We start from the raw sequence: 16,985 nt of genomic DNA, 5'->3' as shown, positions 1-16,985 counted from the left end.
TGGAATTTATTTTAGATCACAAGCCAATTCATGTTGCGATAACTTGTATTGGAAAAGTGCAAAAGAGCCCCATAACGCTTGTGACCTTCATAAAAAATAAACTAGTTAGATATCTTTTCACAACCTAGTTCCACCTTAAATGCTATTGCTTCCCTTGTATTTGATCACAATTCAGAGATTTCTCAGTAAATGCATCAATGTATTTCATGGTATTAAGAAAAGTAAATACGTGATCTACATAAACGCTTGCATGCAGAAAGAGCCGTCCTCGCCGCATCATCATTCTCATCCCCTTTTCTTGCTCCTTCCCCGTTTACAACAAGTTTGTAAATCCAATCCAAATTATCGGGCCAACTAATTTCTCTGAGCTTATCAAGTAAACTTCCTTGTCGTATGCGGCGTTTTTTGAAGGTTCAGTCAATTTCACAACTTCTTCGTCTTCTCATTCTGATTTAGGCTTGGAATCCTCATGATTAGCATTCATTTCCCTGTCCACAGTCATTTGTTAACGATAACCTTAGTGGACAGAAAGATTGTAGGAGTATAAGCGATCAATCTAATATTAAGTGAAGAGCCACACTACAATGATAAAATTTTCATCTTTTGCAAATTGTAACTTAACGAAACAGAAAAAAGAATTGTCCTTTGAGGTCTGATTTTTCCCCCTTTCTTTGGACAGACATGTTTAGATCATTGGTTTGTGATACTCGCAGGACAACATCCTATCTCCTCCTAACTTATTGTCAGTTGGAAACAAATACTACTTAGTATAACTTGCAAAACATCACAACCCAATACACAAAAACTTGTACTTTTACCACTGAAAAACAAAGGGAAAAGAGGTTATTATCTAGGAAGCAATTCATAATAAGAAAAGTCACAAGGTTTATGTTGTAGGAGATGACAAAAACATCAATGTTGTAGGAGATGACAAAAACATCACAACCCCAATTATATTATTTGAATTATACCAAATAATTGGAAAAAGAGTTTATCGAAAGGGAAGAAAATTCTAACTTCTACAACATCAAACCCCCATAATATATTTTTATACAATAGGTAGCGGTACATTCGCATTTTAACTCGGGGGATTCGGAAAAAACATCTAAAGCTAAATATAATAAATAATGTTGTCCTGTGAATCGAACCCAAGACACTAAAACAATTTTAGAATACTTGGACTATTTGATCTAACCTTATACATTTGTTCAAGATATTCAAAAGTTAATATATGTGTATAGACACGGAAAATCTACCCTATATATACAATGTAAGTTTTCTTTCAGGCGAACACCTCCCCCCCCAAATCCTTTGGATGGTAGTGTCCGGGCCAACTCGCGCACCCTCGATTATTTTCAAAGAAAGCTTGGTGGATGGGAAGAAATCAAGTATCTTTTGCCTCCAATCACCAGGCTACATCCTTAGGTGCAACATCAAGGCTTATCAACTGGGAAGCAAATACTAACTCGTACAAGTCACAAAATTTATACAATAGGAGAAGACAAAACACATCAAATGCAAAATATAATTTTTTTTACCTTTAAAAAGAATGGGTAGAAGTGCTTATCAGTTGAAAAGCTAATAGTAGTACAAATATTTTAATTTATACATGCACTTTCTTTTTTTAATTTGTCAGGAAAAATGTAACTTGGAATATTTAGAATAATTTAATTTTAAACTTCTCATTTTAAGTTAGACAAAATTAATTATAATCATGCATATATTTATTATTTATTTAAAGCCAGAATTCTCAATCCAATGTTACTAAAAGAACGAATCATATAGTCATCGAATAAATTTTCTATTCCGTAATTTTTCTTTGTTACATTATCGTCGCTTTATTATAATTGCAACTGTCAACTTGAATCCCAATGGGCCCTTCGGAGACATCTGATTAAAAAAAAAAAAAAAACTTGAATCCCAATGTATAATTTTTTTAAATATCAGATATGACATTATATACTCTTATATAAAACTAGTTTCTTGACACGTGCGTTGCATGTGTATGCCGAGTGATCTAATATATGTTAACAAATGGTGGAGGGATGAAAGTGCTGAAGATCAAGGCTGAATATATACACATACATACATACATAAGAGAAAATACATACATAAGAGATATATATTGAAATATCAATTAAACTAAATTTTCAAAAAATATGTATTTAAGGTTAAAGCAATTGAGTTTTATATTATTTTTGGGACTATTGGCGAGTCTCTTTGTATGTGTTGTCCGGAAAGAGGAGGACTCAATGATTACTCGTTCGCTAGAACCAGAAGTTAAAAGTTTGGTAGATAGCTGGGGGATAAAGTAAAAACTTCTTCTGAGGAAAGGGCTAGACCGGGTCATTTCTCAAGACCAATAGCTAAAGGGCCTAAGGTGCAATATATTTTAACCTAGGTATATAGACTCCCAAAGTGAAAGAAAAGCTACATTACAACTTCGATGATAAATCTGTAGACTTGTATATCTCTCATCCACAAAGTGAACTTGTAAGTGCAATCTGCAAATATGGAAAAAAAAACCACTTTAAAAGTTACTTAGCTTCACGTGCACGAATTTAAGAAACGTAGAAGAAGCTTGAACTAACACAATTAAGCTCTATATACGGTCCACTGACTTGTATTTATTAATTTCACTTGATATAATTCATATAATTGTCTTCAACGCATTTTACAGATGAATATTACTCATCCGTCAAAGTAGTTCGCTGACAATTAGAGGTTGCAACATCTATATCATGTAAATTAAATTTCTACAATTAAAAAGCAGATAATACAAAAAGATACACTAAAAGAAAGTTCATAAAATAAAAAAATAAAAGATAGATGACATCAAAACTAAAGGTGAAAGAAGAAGAAGATATATTTGTTTCAGTGCCCAACAATAATGGCTAAAAGTTCATCATATCACTTGGATGGATCAAACTGCAAATGGATGAAGCCAGCATGTCATCACAAGACTTTTTTCCTATGTATGGATCTCCACCTGTGCTCAATTTACTCATTTTCTCCTTCTTCTTTCACCATTTTTTCCCTTTAGTTGCTGCCTTCTTTGTTGTCCCCTCATTTGTATTTGTAGCTTTTGTTTTTCATTTCCGATGTTAGTATCCATCTTTATAAGATGATTGTTAAATAGCAGTAGGAAGCAACTGTTCAGATTCATATTTTAATTCTTAATCTGATTCATAAATAACAGTTGAGAATGACTATTCAAATTCAAATTCATTGACAGGAGGTTCAAATATTTATTGGTTTGTAAAGGAATAATATGAAGATTCATGAATTTACTCTAGCTAGTAATTATGATTAATAGAAAGAATACTAACTGCATTAGACATTATATGTGATATATTCAAGAGACTTTATGGTGGCTGAATCATTGTACAATGCTAAAAAGAAAAAATGTATATTTACACTATTGTACAAAATTATTATAGGGGTAATGATTGGTTGAAGGCTAAAAAAGTTGTTTAATATTTTATGGGCATTTCGGTAATCCAACTTTCAACTTGGGGGGCTTCTCACTTTTAGAATAGTATGATAATGATTTTGACTCCGCCACCAAACATATGAACGGAAGTTTATACTATTTTACTGATTTTCGATCTCTCACCAAAATTAGTAATATATATAATGAACATTACTATAATTTACTGATTTTTGAACGCTTATGCATTTACCAGTTTCATAAGAATCATACTTCCATCCTTTCCACAAAAAGACTTGTGTATTGAGTTAAAATGTCTCATTCATTTGGAACCTTCCTTTATTTCTTCTTTTTCTCCACTAAAATTGCTACATTGGATATAGAAATAGGAAAGCAACCGATTTGCCTAAAAGTCACGGCGATCAAATTAGGGAATACGATTTGTTGAATAATGACTAAAATAAAAGTGGAAATGTTTGTCCTCTATAGCCGAAAAGTCACTCAATATTCTATAAAGACATTGCCCGTATGCTAATTGGAGAAATACAGACGAGTACCTTCATGACCGACAAAGCATATATGCACTTCAAGACTAGTATTCCTACCTTGTTATAGCTTTCATTTGACATTTTCATGGAAAGACTGAGGTATTTGCTTAAAATATCTCATTTATTTTGAATTGTCCTTCTCTTTCTCTGCTAATAGATGTAGGCGGGAAGTGACAAGTTGCCCCAAATCCCGGCAATCAAAGTAGAGAATATTTTCTGCAATTAAAAAAGTGTGTCACACTAGATTTTTTGCGGTGTTTACATCAAGCTATATGAATTCACCATGATTAAGTGATAAATCAATGTGATATTAACACATATTAAGTAACCGTGCTTTAATGAGAAAAGTGTAACGAAGAGAAATCTGACATGGATTCATTGTGTAAACATTCGGATGCGATTGGGTTTTTTTCCCATCAAAGTAAAAGTATTACCTTGTTATAACATTCATTTGATATTTCCACTGGAAGACCTGAAATATCCCATTCATTTCGAACCGTCCCTTTATTTCTTCATTTATTCCACTAAAGATGCTACATTAGATGGAGAAATAAGACGTAACAAGTTGCGCCAAATCTACAGCGATCAAAGTAGAGAATACTTTCGACAAGCACACAAACAAATGTGTTCACTTATACGCGATATTTACATCAAATTATATGAATTCATCATGATTAAGTTTTAAATTAATGAAGTAGTAACACATATTAAGTAACCACACTTAAGTGAGGAAAGCGTATAAAAAAAGACATATGCCAAGAATTCATTGGCTTGGTGTAAACATTGATTGCGAATGCGAGTGAACTTTTTCTATCAAAGTAGAAGTATTACCTTGTTATCACTTTCATTTGACATTTCTGTGGAAAGACTTATGTATTGACTTAGAAATATCTCATTGATATGGAACTGTCCATTTATTTCTTCTCTAAGTTGCCCCATATCCACAGCTATCAGAGCATTCTGTTCAACAATGACTTGAAAGGGTTTGTTCCTTTGTAGCTTTCATTTGATTAAATATAACTTTCTTTTGTGATTAAATATAACTTTCTTAATTACTGTAGCAATTGTAACAACTCTATAGCTTGAATTATCCGAAGTGAGAAACTAAAGTAATATACCATTTTTTAAACTGTTGGGCACATTATGTGTTAATGTAGACAACTTAATTGTATCCAGTAATGCAAATCCAATCAAGTATGAATTTCACAATTAGCTGACGAAAATAGTACTCATTGCTTAATTTTTGCATGGACTCTTCATAATTTCAGTACCAGCTTTTGAACTCTTTCTTCAAACATGGGCTATATGCACAGACTCTTCATATTTTATTTGTGTTCCAATAAAATAAAATTTACCCTATTTAATTTTTTCTTTGGGGAGAATCACAAAAAAAGAGAGCTATTTTTTTTCTAGTTTAAAACAGTGGAAGAAGACTTGAATGGAAAACTAACTACACTTGAAAACAATTAGAGTAAAGAATACGTCCAGTTAATGGGTAGTCATAACATCACAATGAAAATTCAAAGAGAAAGGAATTTACGTGTCATAACTTTCATCTGAAATTTCCACAGCAAGACTCGTACAAGGACTTTCAAAGCAATAATGTATGCATGTACACCAAGACTTAGCCACTTGGATAGGTCCTTGTCTGAATTAAATGCTACATTGTTGAATAGCTTTCTATTGATTTTTGAAGGTTTGAGTTACATCGAACAAGTGAAATTTTTTGAGTTTTGCATTACAAGGCTGGATATCAAAGCTGGAGTCATTTTGAAGCAAAAATGTGTTGCTGAAGACAAGTTATAATGATAGTGGATTTTGGCTAAATCCTGACGATCACCATAACTTCTTGTTAAGGCAAGTCTTGTGACCTAGATCCCTATGATCACCATAACTTGTTGTATAGGCAGTCTTGCCTAATACTAATAAATAAGAAATCCCATCAACCCGTCAGAATTTTGCATCTGTTTCTGGTGAAATGATTATTTTCACACTATATTTTTTTTTAATGAGGTTAAATTTTAGACATTGGTATCGGAAGATCCTACTTGTGAATATCACCCCATGCTGACGCCAATGGACATTGCTTTATCTTCTTTGATGTGGTTGCCTCTTAAATGGTCTCGTTAATTAGAAGTCTTTTTAGTATTTCACCAGTTAGTAACAAGTTGAGGAAATCATGTTTTGATTATTTTGTTTTTGCAAATGTATAGATGTGTTTGGACAAGAAAACAGAAGCAAAATTAAAAAAAATATTTTCTTAGACAAAACAAAACCAATTGGCATTTCCACGGGAAATCAAGACTTGATCATTGACTTGAGAAACTTGGAATTGATTGATACGAAAGTTCAAAATCTATGTTCCTAAAATTGAAGAAGCATTATAAGAAGATAATTATTTCCTTAATAATTTCTCCACATTGATAAACCCTCTTTTAAATAGCGATGCAGTGGTGTTTGTGAAACATGCAAAATTTGATTACTCCAATGAATACTTTTTATCTTTCACCGGCAAATGTATTTCGAGATAACACAAAGAAAAAAATCACATAACATTTTGTCTACGATGAGATTTAGATAACTTATTAACCATTAAACCACACTCACTCTTGGCACCCGCAGGTCTCGGAAGATGCAGTAGTCTATGAATAATTTGTGTTCCAATAAATTAAATTGAGATTATCAACTATTAATAAAGAAAATTAAATTTTTTTTTCCTTTTTTGGAGAGAATCAGAAAAAAGAAAGGCATTTTTATAGTTTAAAACAATGGAAGAAGACTTGAATGGAAAACTAACTACACTCCAAAACAATTAGAGTAAAGAATACGTTCCATTTTTTGTTTTTTTTGTTTCCGGTCCGATTCGCATTGATCAAGCCCGACTAAATTCGGATTCGCACCGCGTAGGGTTCATTCGGGGAAAGCGCTCCCTACCAAACATTTTTCCATACCCTGGATAAGGGAGAAGCAACCTCATCCACTTCACCGCATCCTTTGGTGGTGCAGTTAATACGTTCAATTAATGAGTAGTAACACCACAATGAAAGTTCAAAGAGAAAGAGATTTATGTGTTATAGCTTTCATCTGAAATGTTGGTGTAAGAGATTTTATCATTAGTTCTCCAAATGATATGTTGCTATAATTTTATCCTTCATGCAAGTCGATCGTTAAGTGGATGCAACCCAAAGCCTAATTTTCGGACATGGAATATATATATATATATATATATATATATATATATATATATATATATATATATATATATATATATATATAGAGAGAGAGAGAGAGAGAGAGAGAGAGAGAGAGAGAGAGAGAGAGAGAGAGAGAGAGAAAAAATCATTAACGTGTCAACAAGTATTAAAATTTGGACCCGCAAATTCATAATACAATGTGTTTAGTGCTAAAAATTAATGCTTGAACTCACAAGTTTAAATCTTGATGCATCTCTAATTGTGACGAGTTGCCGTTCGAAAATATATCTTCAATACCTATTAAGGTAAGCATCAGTTCATCTTCCATTATTGATAACTTTCCCATTTTTTTTTTTAAAAACACTTTGAGAAACTTTTAAGTCCATGTTCATTTTCTGTATTTAATTTAATTATGTTTGTGCACAAATATTTTTCTCCCAGGGTCTTTTAATTATGTGCGCGCGTAAATGTTTTCACTTTTACTTGTTCACTTTAGCATATTAAGGAAAGATAAGTTTTTTTTTTCTTGTTTTATCCTTAACACTAGTTAATTTGTCCGCATTTCGCGCGGTCAGACAAATCTTTTTATAAATTTAATTTGACATAAAGAGATAAGAACTTATATTATGTAAAAGTAGAGCGTGTGTGCGCGTGCAGTAAAAAAGTTACATTCTTTGTACACTTGTGTTTAAGTTATAAACTTGACACAGATAATATATTAGACCCACTAATAACCTCTTTCACATGCACTTTAGTTCACTATGTAAAGACAAATCTAAGTAATCAAATTGCAAATGCTCTTCTGATTTTGTAGCCTTGAGTACTCCAACCTCCTGTTAAATTCCTTAAAATCAGCTGCTTGCCTTATTGCTCCTACAGTAAGCAAGGTAAAAGGAGGATCAATATATACTTCAAACTATTTAGTAGGCATAAAAACTAATTTAAAGAAAATGAAGAAACAAAGGCCTTGACCATGACACTTTATATCTAATTATCCGATTTAATTACATAACAAAAACTAAGCGTCATGCATGTATGTAAGTGGAACCAGAGAATATAACAAACTAGTTACACCTAATAATGTTCTCAATATAAGGACAATTAGATATTAAGCAATTATAGGGAAGAGAAAAAGATCAAGCAATAAGTGAAGAAGTAATAAATCAAAATTTGAAGAAAACAAACCGCTAAAAAAATTTAAAGTAAAAGATACTCCACTGCATAGGAAAATGATGGAAAATAAGCTGTCTTCAAAAATCACTGTACTTAATAACAATCACTTCTGTACTATCGAGTGTGTATTTTCACCAAAGATCTTTATCTCAAACTTTATATTCTCCAAAGGAAAATGCCCATATCTTTCAATCAGCATTTATTTTTCATAATTATACCAAACATAACAAAATGTGAAATTGATAATAGAGACTAAGCAAACGCCTCGTAAAGGCCTTTCTACATTAATTTTCCCCGCATGACTTTTTTATGAGGGTGGAATGGAATACTAACTTTCGAAAGAGGTCTAAAACAAAGGGTAGGAAAAGATAAAAAAGAACACGCGGACTCTTCACGAACACTTCTCTACATTAACTTTAAATTAAAAATTAAGTTGCCTCCATATAAAAGGAAATTTCATGGTTAAGTCCGCAATTAAGTAAACGGTGCAATATTCTTTTCTTTCTCGTAATGATGCGTTGCCTTTTATAAGCGGTTTTTAGGAAATAATGTCCTTTCTCGCAAAGACTTTTCTTTGTGTTTATGTAATAAGTTAAACAAACAAAAAATGGAAACTATTAGGAAAAAGGAGAAAAAAGATAAATGGGCTTAGGCTTTAGAGAGCATTTTTTTGCGCGGATTGCCCTTCGTTTGGGGTGGTCTTTAAATTTTGCCCCTCAAAAGTCTTTAAATTTTGCCCTTCATATTTGTGGTCTTTAAGTTTTGCCCTTTGCTTGGAAAGGTGGAAGAATATATATGAAGCGGGTTCGAATCCAACTTGCATAAAATAAAAAATAATTTCGCAACATTAATTTTTAATCTTTAAGAAATAAAATGGGATGCGGCATAACTAAACATAACTAAAAAAATGCCCCCTCCGCGGACTTTTAGTTAACACAAGGCGGATGGCATAACTAAACATAACTCAATCTCCAAGATATTCACAAACTTGCATTTCTAAGAAAGGCCTATTGAGCTTGCATTTTAATCTTCAAAGTATATTGTCCAACTCAAATGCTTAAAAAACACACATTAACATAAGTATGGACTAGACAAGCAACCCAAGCGATATGTCCAACTTAACGGAATATAAGTACTAGATTTTTTCATCGAGCTATTAAATTTAAAGTAACCATAAAACTTTTAAGTTGAGTTTGTGGTAATTAAGTTATATCCCAAAAAATTAACAAATCGCCAATCTTTCTGGATTGATATATATTTAGACCTAACAATAAATTGTTCGAATTAAGGAATAGTAGTTAGTATCTCACGTTAATGACAATTTCGTGGCGTGGTGTTTAACAATTAACAAGTACAATGCAACCCATAATTAGTTTGGAATGACAAATACATATATATCTTTTAAGGCATAAGTATGCCCCCATCGGTAAGTTTGATAATTCGTTAACAAATTTATGCCGATGGGGGCATACTTAACGGGCAAACTTGTATGCGGACCGCATAAATTTGTGAAGGAATTACCAAAGTTTCTCGCAAAGACTTTTCTTTGTGTTTAAGTGTATGCCGATGGGGGCAAGTTAAATTTAAAAATTTTTTTAAAATTTTGGTGTGCGGGGGTTCGAACCCCGGAACCCATGGGGTTTAAAGGCAAAAAAAAGATTTAAATGAGGGGCAAAAATTTAAAGACCACCTAGAAGAACGGTCTGCGGTGCCCTTTACAGAAATCTTTACGTCGCCGGGCCTATGTCCTGCAATTATAGATATATATAGATTTTGTCTATGTTAAAATGAGAAGTTTAAAATTAAATTATTCTAAATATTCAAAGATATCATTTATCCTGACAAATTAAAAAAAGAAAGTGCATGTATAGATTTGGTAAGATACGTAATGACTTTCTGGGTAATTAAAATCAGGGGTTTTACCTAAATTTAATGCTTTAAATTTACCAAGTAATACTTGAACAATATTAAAGAAAATTAATAATGTGTGGCACGGCTTGTTCGAGCATAATATATATAGATCATATTGCTTTATTAAAATTGCAACGTGGTCATCTTGTTTTTCAATGTAATTTTATTAAAAGAACGAATCATATAGTCATCGAATGACTTTTCTATTCCGTATTTTTCTTTGTTACATTATCGTCCCTTTATGAAAATTGCAACTGTCAATTTGAATCCGAATGTATAAAATTTTCAAATATCAGATATGACATTATATACTCTTATATAAAATTTTGGCTCCACCACCGAACATATGAATGGAAGTTTATACTATTTTACCGATTATCGATCTCTCACCAAAATTAATACTATATATAATGATAATTTTCGATTTTTGAACGCTTATGCTTTACAAGTTTCATAAGAATCATACTTCCATTCTTTCCACAAAAAGACTTGTATAGTGACTTAAAATGTCTCATTCATTTGGAACTTTCCCTTTATTTCTTCTTGTTTTTCCACTAAAATTGCTACATTGGATGTAGAAATAGGAAGCAACAAGTTGCCTAAAATTCTCGACGATCAAAGTAGGGAATACGATTTGTTGAATAATGACTAAAATAAAAGTGGAAATGTTTGTCTGTATAGAAATAAAAGTCCGAATTTTCTATAAAGACATATTGCTCGTATGCTAATTGGAGAAATATAGACGAGTACCTTCATGACCGACAAAGCATATATGCACTTCAAGATAGTATTCCTACCTTGTTGTAGCTTTAATTTGACATTTCCATGGAAAGACTTAGGTATTTGCTTAAAATATCTCATTTATTTTGAACTGTCCTTCTCTTTCTCTGCCAATAGATGTAGACTGAGGAAGTAAAAAGTTGCCCCAAATCCACGACAATCAAAGTAGAGAATATTTTCTGCAATAAAAAAAGTGTCACACTTTTATGCGGTATTTACATCAAGCTATATGAATTCACCATGATTAAGTGATAAATCAATGTGATATTAACACATATTAAGTAACCGTGCTTTAATGAGAAAAGTGTAACGAAGAGACATGAATTCATTATGTAAACATTGATGCATTCATTATGTAAACATTCGGATGCGAGTGTGTTTTTCCTATCAAAGTAAAAGTATTACCTTATTATCACATTCATTTGATATTTCCACTGGAAGACCTGGTGATAGTAACACATATTAAGTAACCACACTTAAGTGAGAAAGCGTGTAGAAAAGACATGCCAAGAATTCATTAGTTTGGTGTGAACATTGGATGCGAATGTGAGTGAACTTTTTCTAATAAAGTAGAAGTATTACCTTGTTATCACTTTCATTTTACATTTCCACTGAAAGACTTGTGTATTGTAGAAATATTAAGTGATATGGAACCACACTTCAGTTAGAAATTAAGGGTTTGTCGTTTGTCCAGAAATTGAGACTTGTGCATTGGAGAATGATCATTGTTCTTAACGTGTTTTTAATTATAGATAACTTATTGAATTCATATTAATGAGATCGGAACTTTTCTAATAAGAGATAGAGTTTTCTTTACTTAAATTTTGTATAATAGTTCACAGAAAATTAAAGATGACAATTTTTTTAATTATCTAACAAATTTTCTCAAAAAATCATAACAATTTTCGAGATCCTACAGAACTTGACTCATTTTAACATCCTGGAGTCTTGTATTGACTTATTCTCATTGATACGGAATTGTCCTTTTATTTCTTCTCTAAGTTGCCCTATATCCACGGCTATCAAAGCATTATGTTCAACAATGACTTGAAAGGGTTTGTCCATTTGTAGCTTTCATTTTAAGTTTCTAAGGAGACTTGTGCATTATTTTTACTCTTATGATGCAGTTAAAAAGATTCATGTATTGCTTCTGTTCTTAACGTGTTTTTAATTATAGATAACTTATTGAATTCATATTAATGAGAATATATATTTTGTCTTGAACTTTTGATAATAAGATGATTCGAGATTTCTTTGGCTTAAATCTTGTATAATATTTCGGATTTAGAAAATTAAAGATGACAATTTTTTTTTAATTATCTAACTTTTCTCAAAAAATCATAACAATTTTCGAGGATCCTACAGGGCTTGACTCATTTTAACATCCACCAATGGTATTGACTTAGAAATATCTCATTGATATGAAATTGTCCTTTCATTTCTTCTCTAAGTTGCCCCATATCATGGCTATCAAAGCATTATGTTCAACAATGACTTGAAAGGGTTTGTCCTTTGGAGCTTTCATTTGAAGTTTCAAGGAGACTTGTGCATTGACTTGAGCCCAAACATTGGATTAACATTTTTACTCTTATGATGCATTTAAAAAAGATTCATGTATTGCTTTTGTTCTTAACGTGTTTTTAATTATAGATAACTTATTGAATTCATACCAACGAGAATATATTAACAGCATCGTATTACCGCTTTTGATAATAAGATGATTCGGGTTTTTCTTTGGCTTAAATCTTGTATAATATTTCGGTATTTAAAATTAAAAGGATGACAATTTTTTTTTTTAATTATCTAACTAGTTTTCTAAAAAAAATCATAACAATTTTTCGAGGATCCTCTGAGGCTTCGACTCATTTTAACATCCACAATGTCGTATTGACTTGAAAATATCTCATTGATATGAAATTGTCTTTCATTTCTTCTCAAGTTGTCCCATAATCCACGGCTATCAAAGCACATGTTCGCGAATGACTTGAAAGGGTTTGTCCTGCAGCTTTCTTTGAAGTTTCAAGAGAGTACTTGTGCATTGACTTGAGCCAAACATTGGATTAACATTTTTACTCTTTATGATCTGATTAAAGATTCATGTATTGCTTTTGTTCTTAGCGTGTTTAATTATAGATAACTTATTGAATTCATATCAATGAGAATATATTATGTTGTATTGTTGTACTTTTTGATAATAAGATGATTAAATTTTTTAACAACTAAATCTTGTATAATATTTAGAACAATTAAAGATGAAAGCAATTTTTTTAATTATCTAACTAGTTTTCTAAAAAAATCATAACAATTTTAGAAGTCCTCTAGGAAAAACTGACTCATTGCTGTCGCTTAATGCTGTATTGACTTAGAAATATCTGTTGATGAAATTGTCTTTTCATTTAACCTACTAAGTTATCCCATATCCACAGCTGCTCAATACTGTTGTAATGACTTGAAAGGTTTGTCCTTTGCAGCTTTCTTTAGGGTTTCCAAGGAAACTTGTGCATTGTTTAGGCAAACGTTGGATTAACATTTTACTCTTATGATCAGTTAAAAAGATTCATGTATTGCTTTTGTTCTTAAGCGTGTTTTTAATTATAGATAACTTAGTGAATTATTATGATGAGAATATATATTAACATTGTGATGGTAAACCTTTTGATAATAAGATGATTGAGGTTTTTCTTTGGCTTAAATCTTGTATAATATTTATTGAGAAAATTAAAGGTATTAATTTTTTTAATTATCTAACTAATTTTCTCAAAAATCATAAAAATTTTCGAGGATCTCACTGTGGCTTGACTCATTTTAACATCCACCAATCTTTTATTGACTTAGAAATATCTCATCGAGATATAATTGTCCTTCCTTTCATTTCTTGTCTAAGGTTCGTATCCCGTTTCGCTATCAAAGCATTATGTTCAACAATGACTTGAAAGGTTTGTCCCTTTCGTAGCTTTCATTTGAAGTTTCCAAGGAGACGTGATGCTTCTTGTTTGATAAAAGGTCAAATAATATTATTTTAAGTTATTGGATTTAACTTTATCTCCGTTACCATTTCTGAGTCAAATATATCCCTCCCATTCAAATGGTACCAAATATACCCCTATCGTTAGCAAGCTTTTTAAAATACCTCTCATTTTTAACATATTCCCACATAAGCTAAAGCCTAATTATTGGAATTAGGTGGCACCACATGTCATTTACTTATTCTATTGGCGCCTACGTTAATTTTTTTAAAAAACAATCTAGAAAAATTGATTTTTTTTTAAAACAAATCAAAAATAGCTTTTTTATTAAAAAATTTGAAACTTTTTTATTTTTTAATAAAACCGTTTTTTTGAAGTATTCTCGAAATTGAATATTTTAGTTAAAAAATTTGAAAAATGATTCGGGTTTCTTTGGCTTAAATTTTGTATAATATTTCAAATAGAAAGTTAAAGATGACAATTTTTTTTATTATCTAACGAATTTTCTCAAAAAATCAAATCAATCTTCCAATTTTAACGTCCACCAGTGCTATATATATATCTCATGAATTTTGATTTATGAATAACACAAATCACAGCTTTCTTTGTTCTTTCTCTATTACCAACTTTTTATACTAATCTTTTTTTTTTGCAAAAATGGGCTTACTGTAGATCCCTCAGCCTCTTCTTCTTGTTTTGACTATCAGCGATCTTATCCAAAAACAAGGTCTTGGAACATGAGCAGAGATTGCTGCTCATGGGATGGTGTTGTATGCGATGATTTTACTGGCCATGTCATTGAACCTTGGTTGCAGCCAGCTTAAAGGGAAAATTCATCAGCCCTATTGTGATCTTCTCCAAAGACCAAATGGAACAGCGAAGTGGACTTTCAAGGATTTAAATCTCTATCGAGTTAATTTTTCTGGTAATTTCCTCGCTCTGACCTCTTGGCTATTTGACTCGTATCAAGGGCATTTGGTACTTGAATCTTGCAATTTGTCAGTTAAGAGGGTCGTATTCCGAGATCTCCAAATTTTTCTTGAATCTAACAACTCGTATTAGGTAGACGGATTATATGATAATACCTGAGAGATAACCAACTGAAGGATCAATCATCAGCTCAGTGGTGATTTATCCAAAGACCAAATGGCCGCAGCATCTCTAAAGTCACTTTCGTTAATTTTTCTGGTAACTCCTGCCTGGAATCTCGAGCTATTTGACTGTATGCGGTACTTGGTACTTGTATTGTCTGTGTCTTCCGAGATCTTACTGAATCTAGACTCTAGAGTCATAACCATTTTTCTGCATCAATTCCTCTGTTTATAAGTGGGCTGCGTAATCTAAAGTCACTTTCGCTATCATATAACTCCCTGAATGGAGCAATACCATCCTGGGTATTCTCCCTTCCAGCACTTACTGAATTAGACTTGAGTCATAACCATTTTTCTGGTCAGTAAGGGCTGCGTAATCTAAAGTCACTTTTATCTAACTCCCTGAATGGAGCAATACCATTGAGTATTCTCCCTCCCATCACTATCGAATGGCACAACCACTTTTCTGGGGAATGGATTCAACTCCAATTTAGGGGACAATCAGGTTGCAAGGTCCTCTTCCCAGGTCACTTCAGAACCTTGTGAATCTAACGGAACTTCATCTTTCATATAACAATTTTAGTGGCAATGTAGATGTCAGCTTCTTTTCAAATCTCAAACAACTTGTATGGCTGGATCTTTCATATAATAGTATTTCTCTGACCAATGAGAATAAAGTCAAGTCTACCTTACCCAAATATCTTGTGTACTTATTTTTGTCCGCTTGTGAAGTAAAAGAACTGGATTTTTTGAGATCAACAGAGAAGCTTCTTTCCTTGGATCTTTCAAATAATAAGATTCAACGAAGAATTCCTGATTGGGCATGGTCTAATTGGATGCATATGGAATATCTTAATCTATCCCACAACATGTTGACAAGTATTGACCAGATTTCATCACTTTCTAATCTAAGTACTATTGGATTTACGGTCGAATTCTCATTGAAGGGTCGCTACTCATTCTGTCGCCCATGTAAACTATTTCTTCATATCAAATAGTCTCAGTGGGGAGATCCCTTCTTCTTTCTGCAATTTGACATCATTACACGTGCTAGATTTGGCAAGAAACAATTTGAAGGGAACAATTCCACAATGTTTGGGTAACATGAGTGACTACCTCGAGGTTTTGGATATGCAGCACAATAATCTTCTCTTGGTATCTCAACAACTTTTAGCTCCAGAAGTCAACTTTAAAGCTTCAACTTGCATGGCAATAAGGTAGAGGGAAAAATCAAGATCCTTGTCCAATTGCAAACAGTTGGAAGTTCTCAATTTAGGGAACAATCACCTCAATGATACATTCCCTATGTGGTTGGGGACTCTTCCAAAGCTACAAGTTTTAAGCTTGAGATCTAATAAACTGCATGGACCCATCAGAACTTCGAGGATTAATAACTTGTTTCCTCAGCTTCGGATGTTAGATCTCTCTTGCAATGCATTTACAGCAGAGTTGCCAACAAGACTTTTTCAAAATCTGAAAGGCATGAGGAGAATTGATCAAACAATGAACTCACCACGTGATGAAGCACAAACAGGTTACCAAGACTCGGTGACTGTTGTAACGAAGGGGCTGGAGCTTGAAGTTGTGAGAATCTTGTCTTTGTACACCACTATGGATCTCTCAAACAACAAATTTGAAGGACATATTCCTAGTGTTCTGGGAGAACTCATTTCGCTTCGGATGTTGAATCTGTCTCACAATGGATTGGAGGGTCATATCCCGCCATCACTAGGAGAGTTATCTGTAGTGGAATCATTAGACCTTTCATTCAACAAGATTTCAGGAGAGATACCGCAACGACTAGCTTCTCTTACATGTCTTGCAGTTTTTAAATCTCTCCCGCAACCATCTTGAAGGATGCATCCCGAAAGGACCTCAATTTGCTACATTTG

General features: G+C 32.5%; 1 protein-coding gene across 1 annotated transcript; it reads left to right on the top strand.

Annotated features, from left to right (window-relative positions):
- Positions 1-16,315: 16,315 nt before the first annotated feature.
- LOC132039672 (receptor-like protein Cf-9 homolog) lies at positions 16,316-16,979 on the top strand. Its single transcript, XM_059430172.1, has one exon. It carries the CDS (start codon positions 16,399-16,401, stop codon positions 16,945-16,947), a length of 549 nt encoding a protein of 182 aa, XP_059286155.1. The 5' UTR covers positions 16,316-16,398; the 3' UTR covers positions 16,948-16,979.
- The last annotated feature ends 6 nt before the right edge of the window (positions 16,980-16,985 follow it).

Source organism: Lycium ferocissimum, chromosome 12 (genome assembly GCF_029784015.1).
Source record: "Lycium ferocissimum isolate CSIRO_LF1 chromosome 12, AGI_CSIRO_Lferr_CH_V1, whole genome shotgun sequence".
NCBI lineage: Eukaryota > Viridiplantae > Streptophyta > Magnoliopsida > Solanales > Solanaceae > Lycium > Lycium ferocissimum.
This window is presented reverse-complemented; position numbering and strand designations above follow the sequence as displayed.

What these genes read in the sequence shown, in the direction of transcription:
- LOC132039672 (XM_059430172.1), top strand. Translation starts at nt 16,399, where the DNA reads ATGTGGTTGGGGACTCTTCCAAAGCTACAAGTTTTAAGCTTGAGATCT.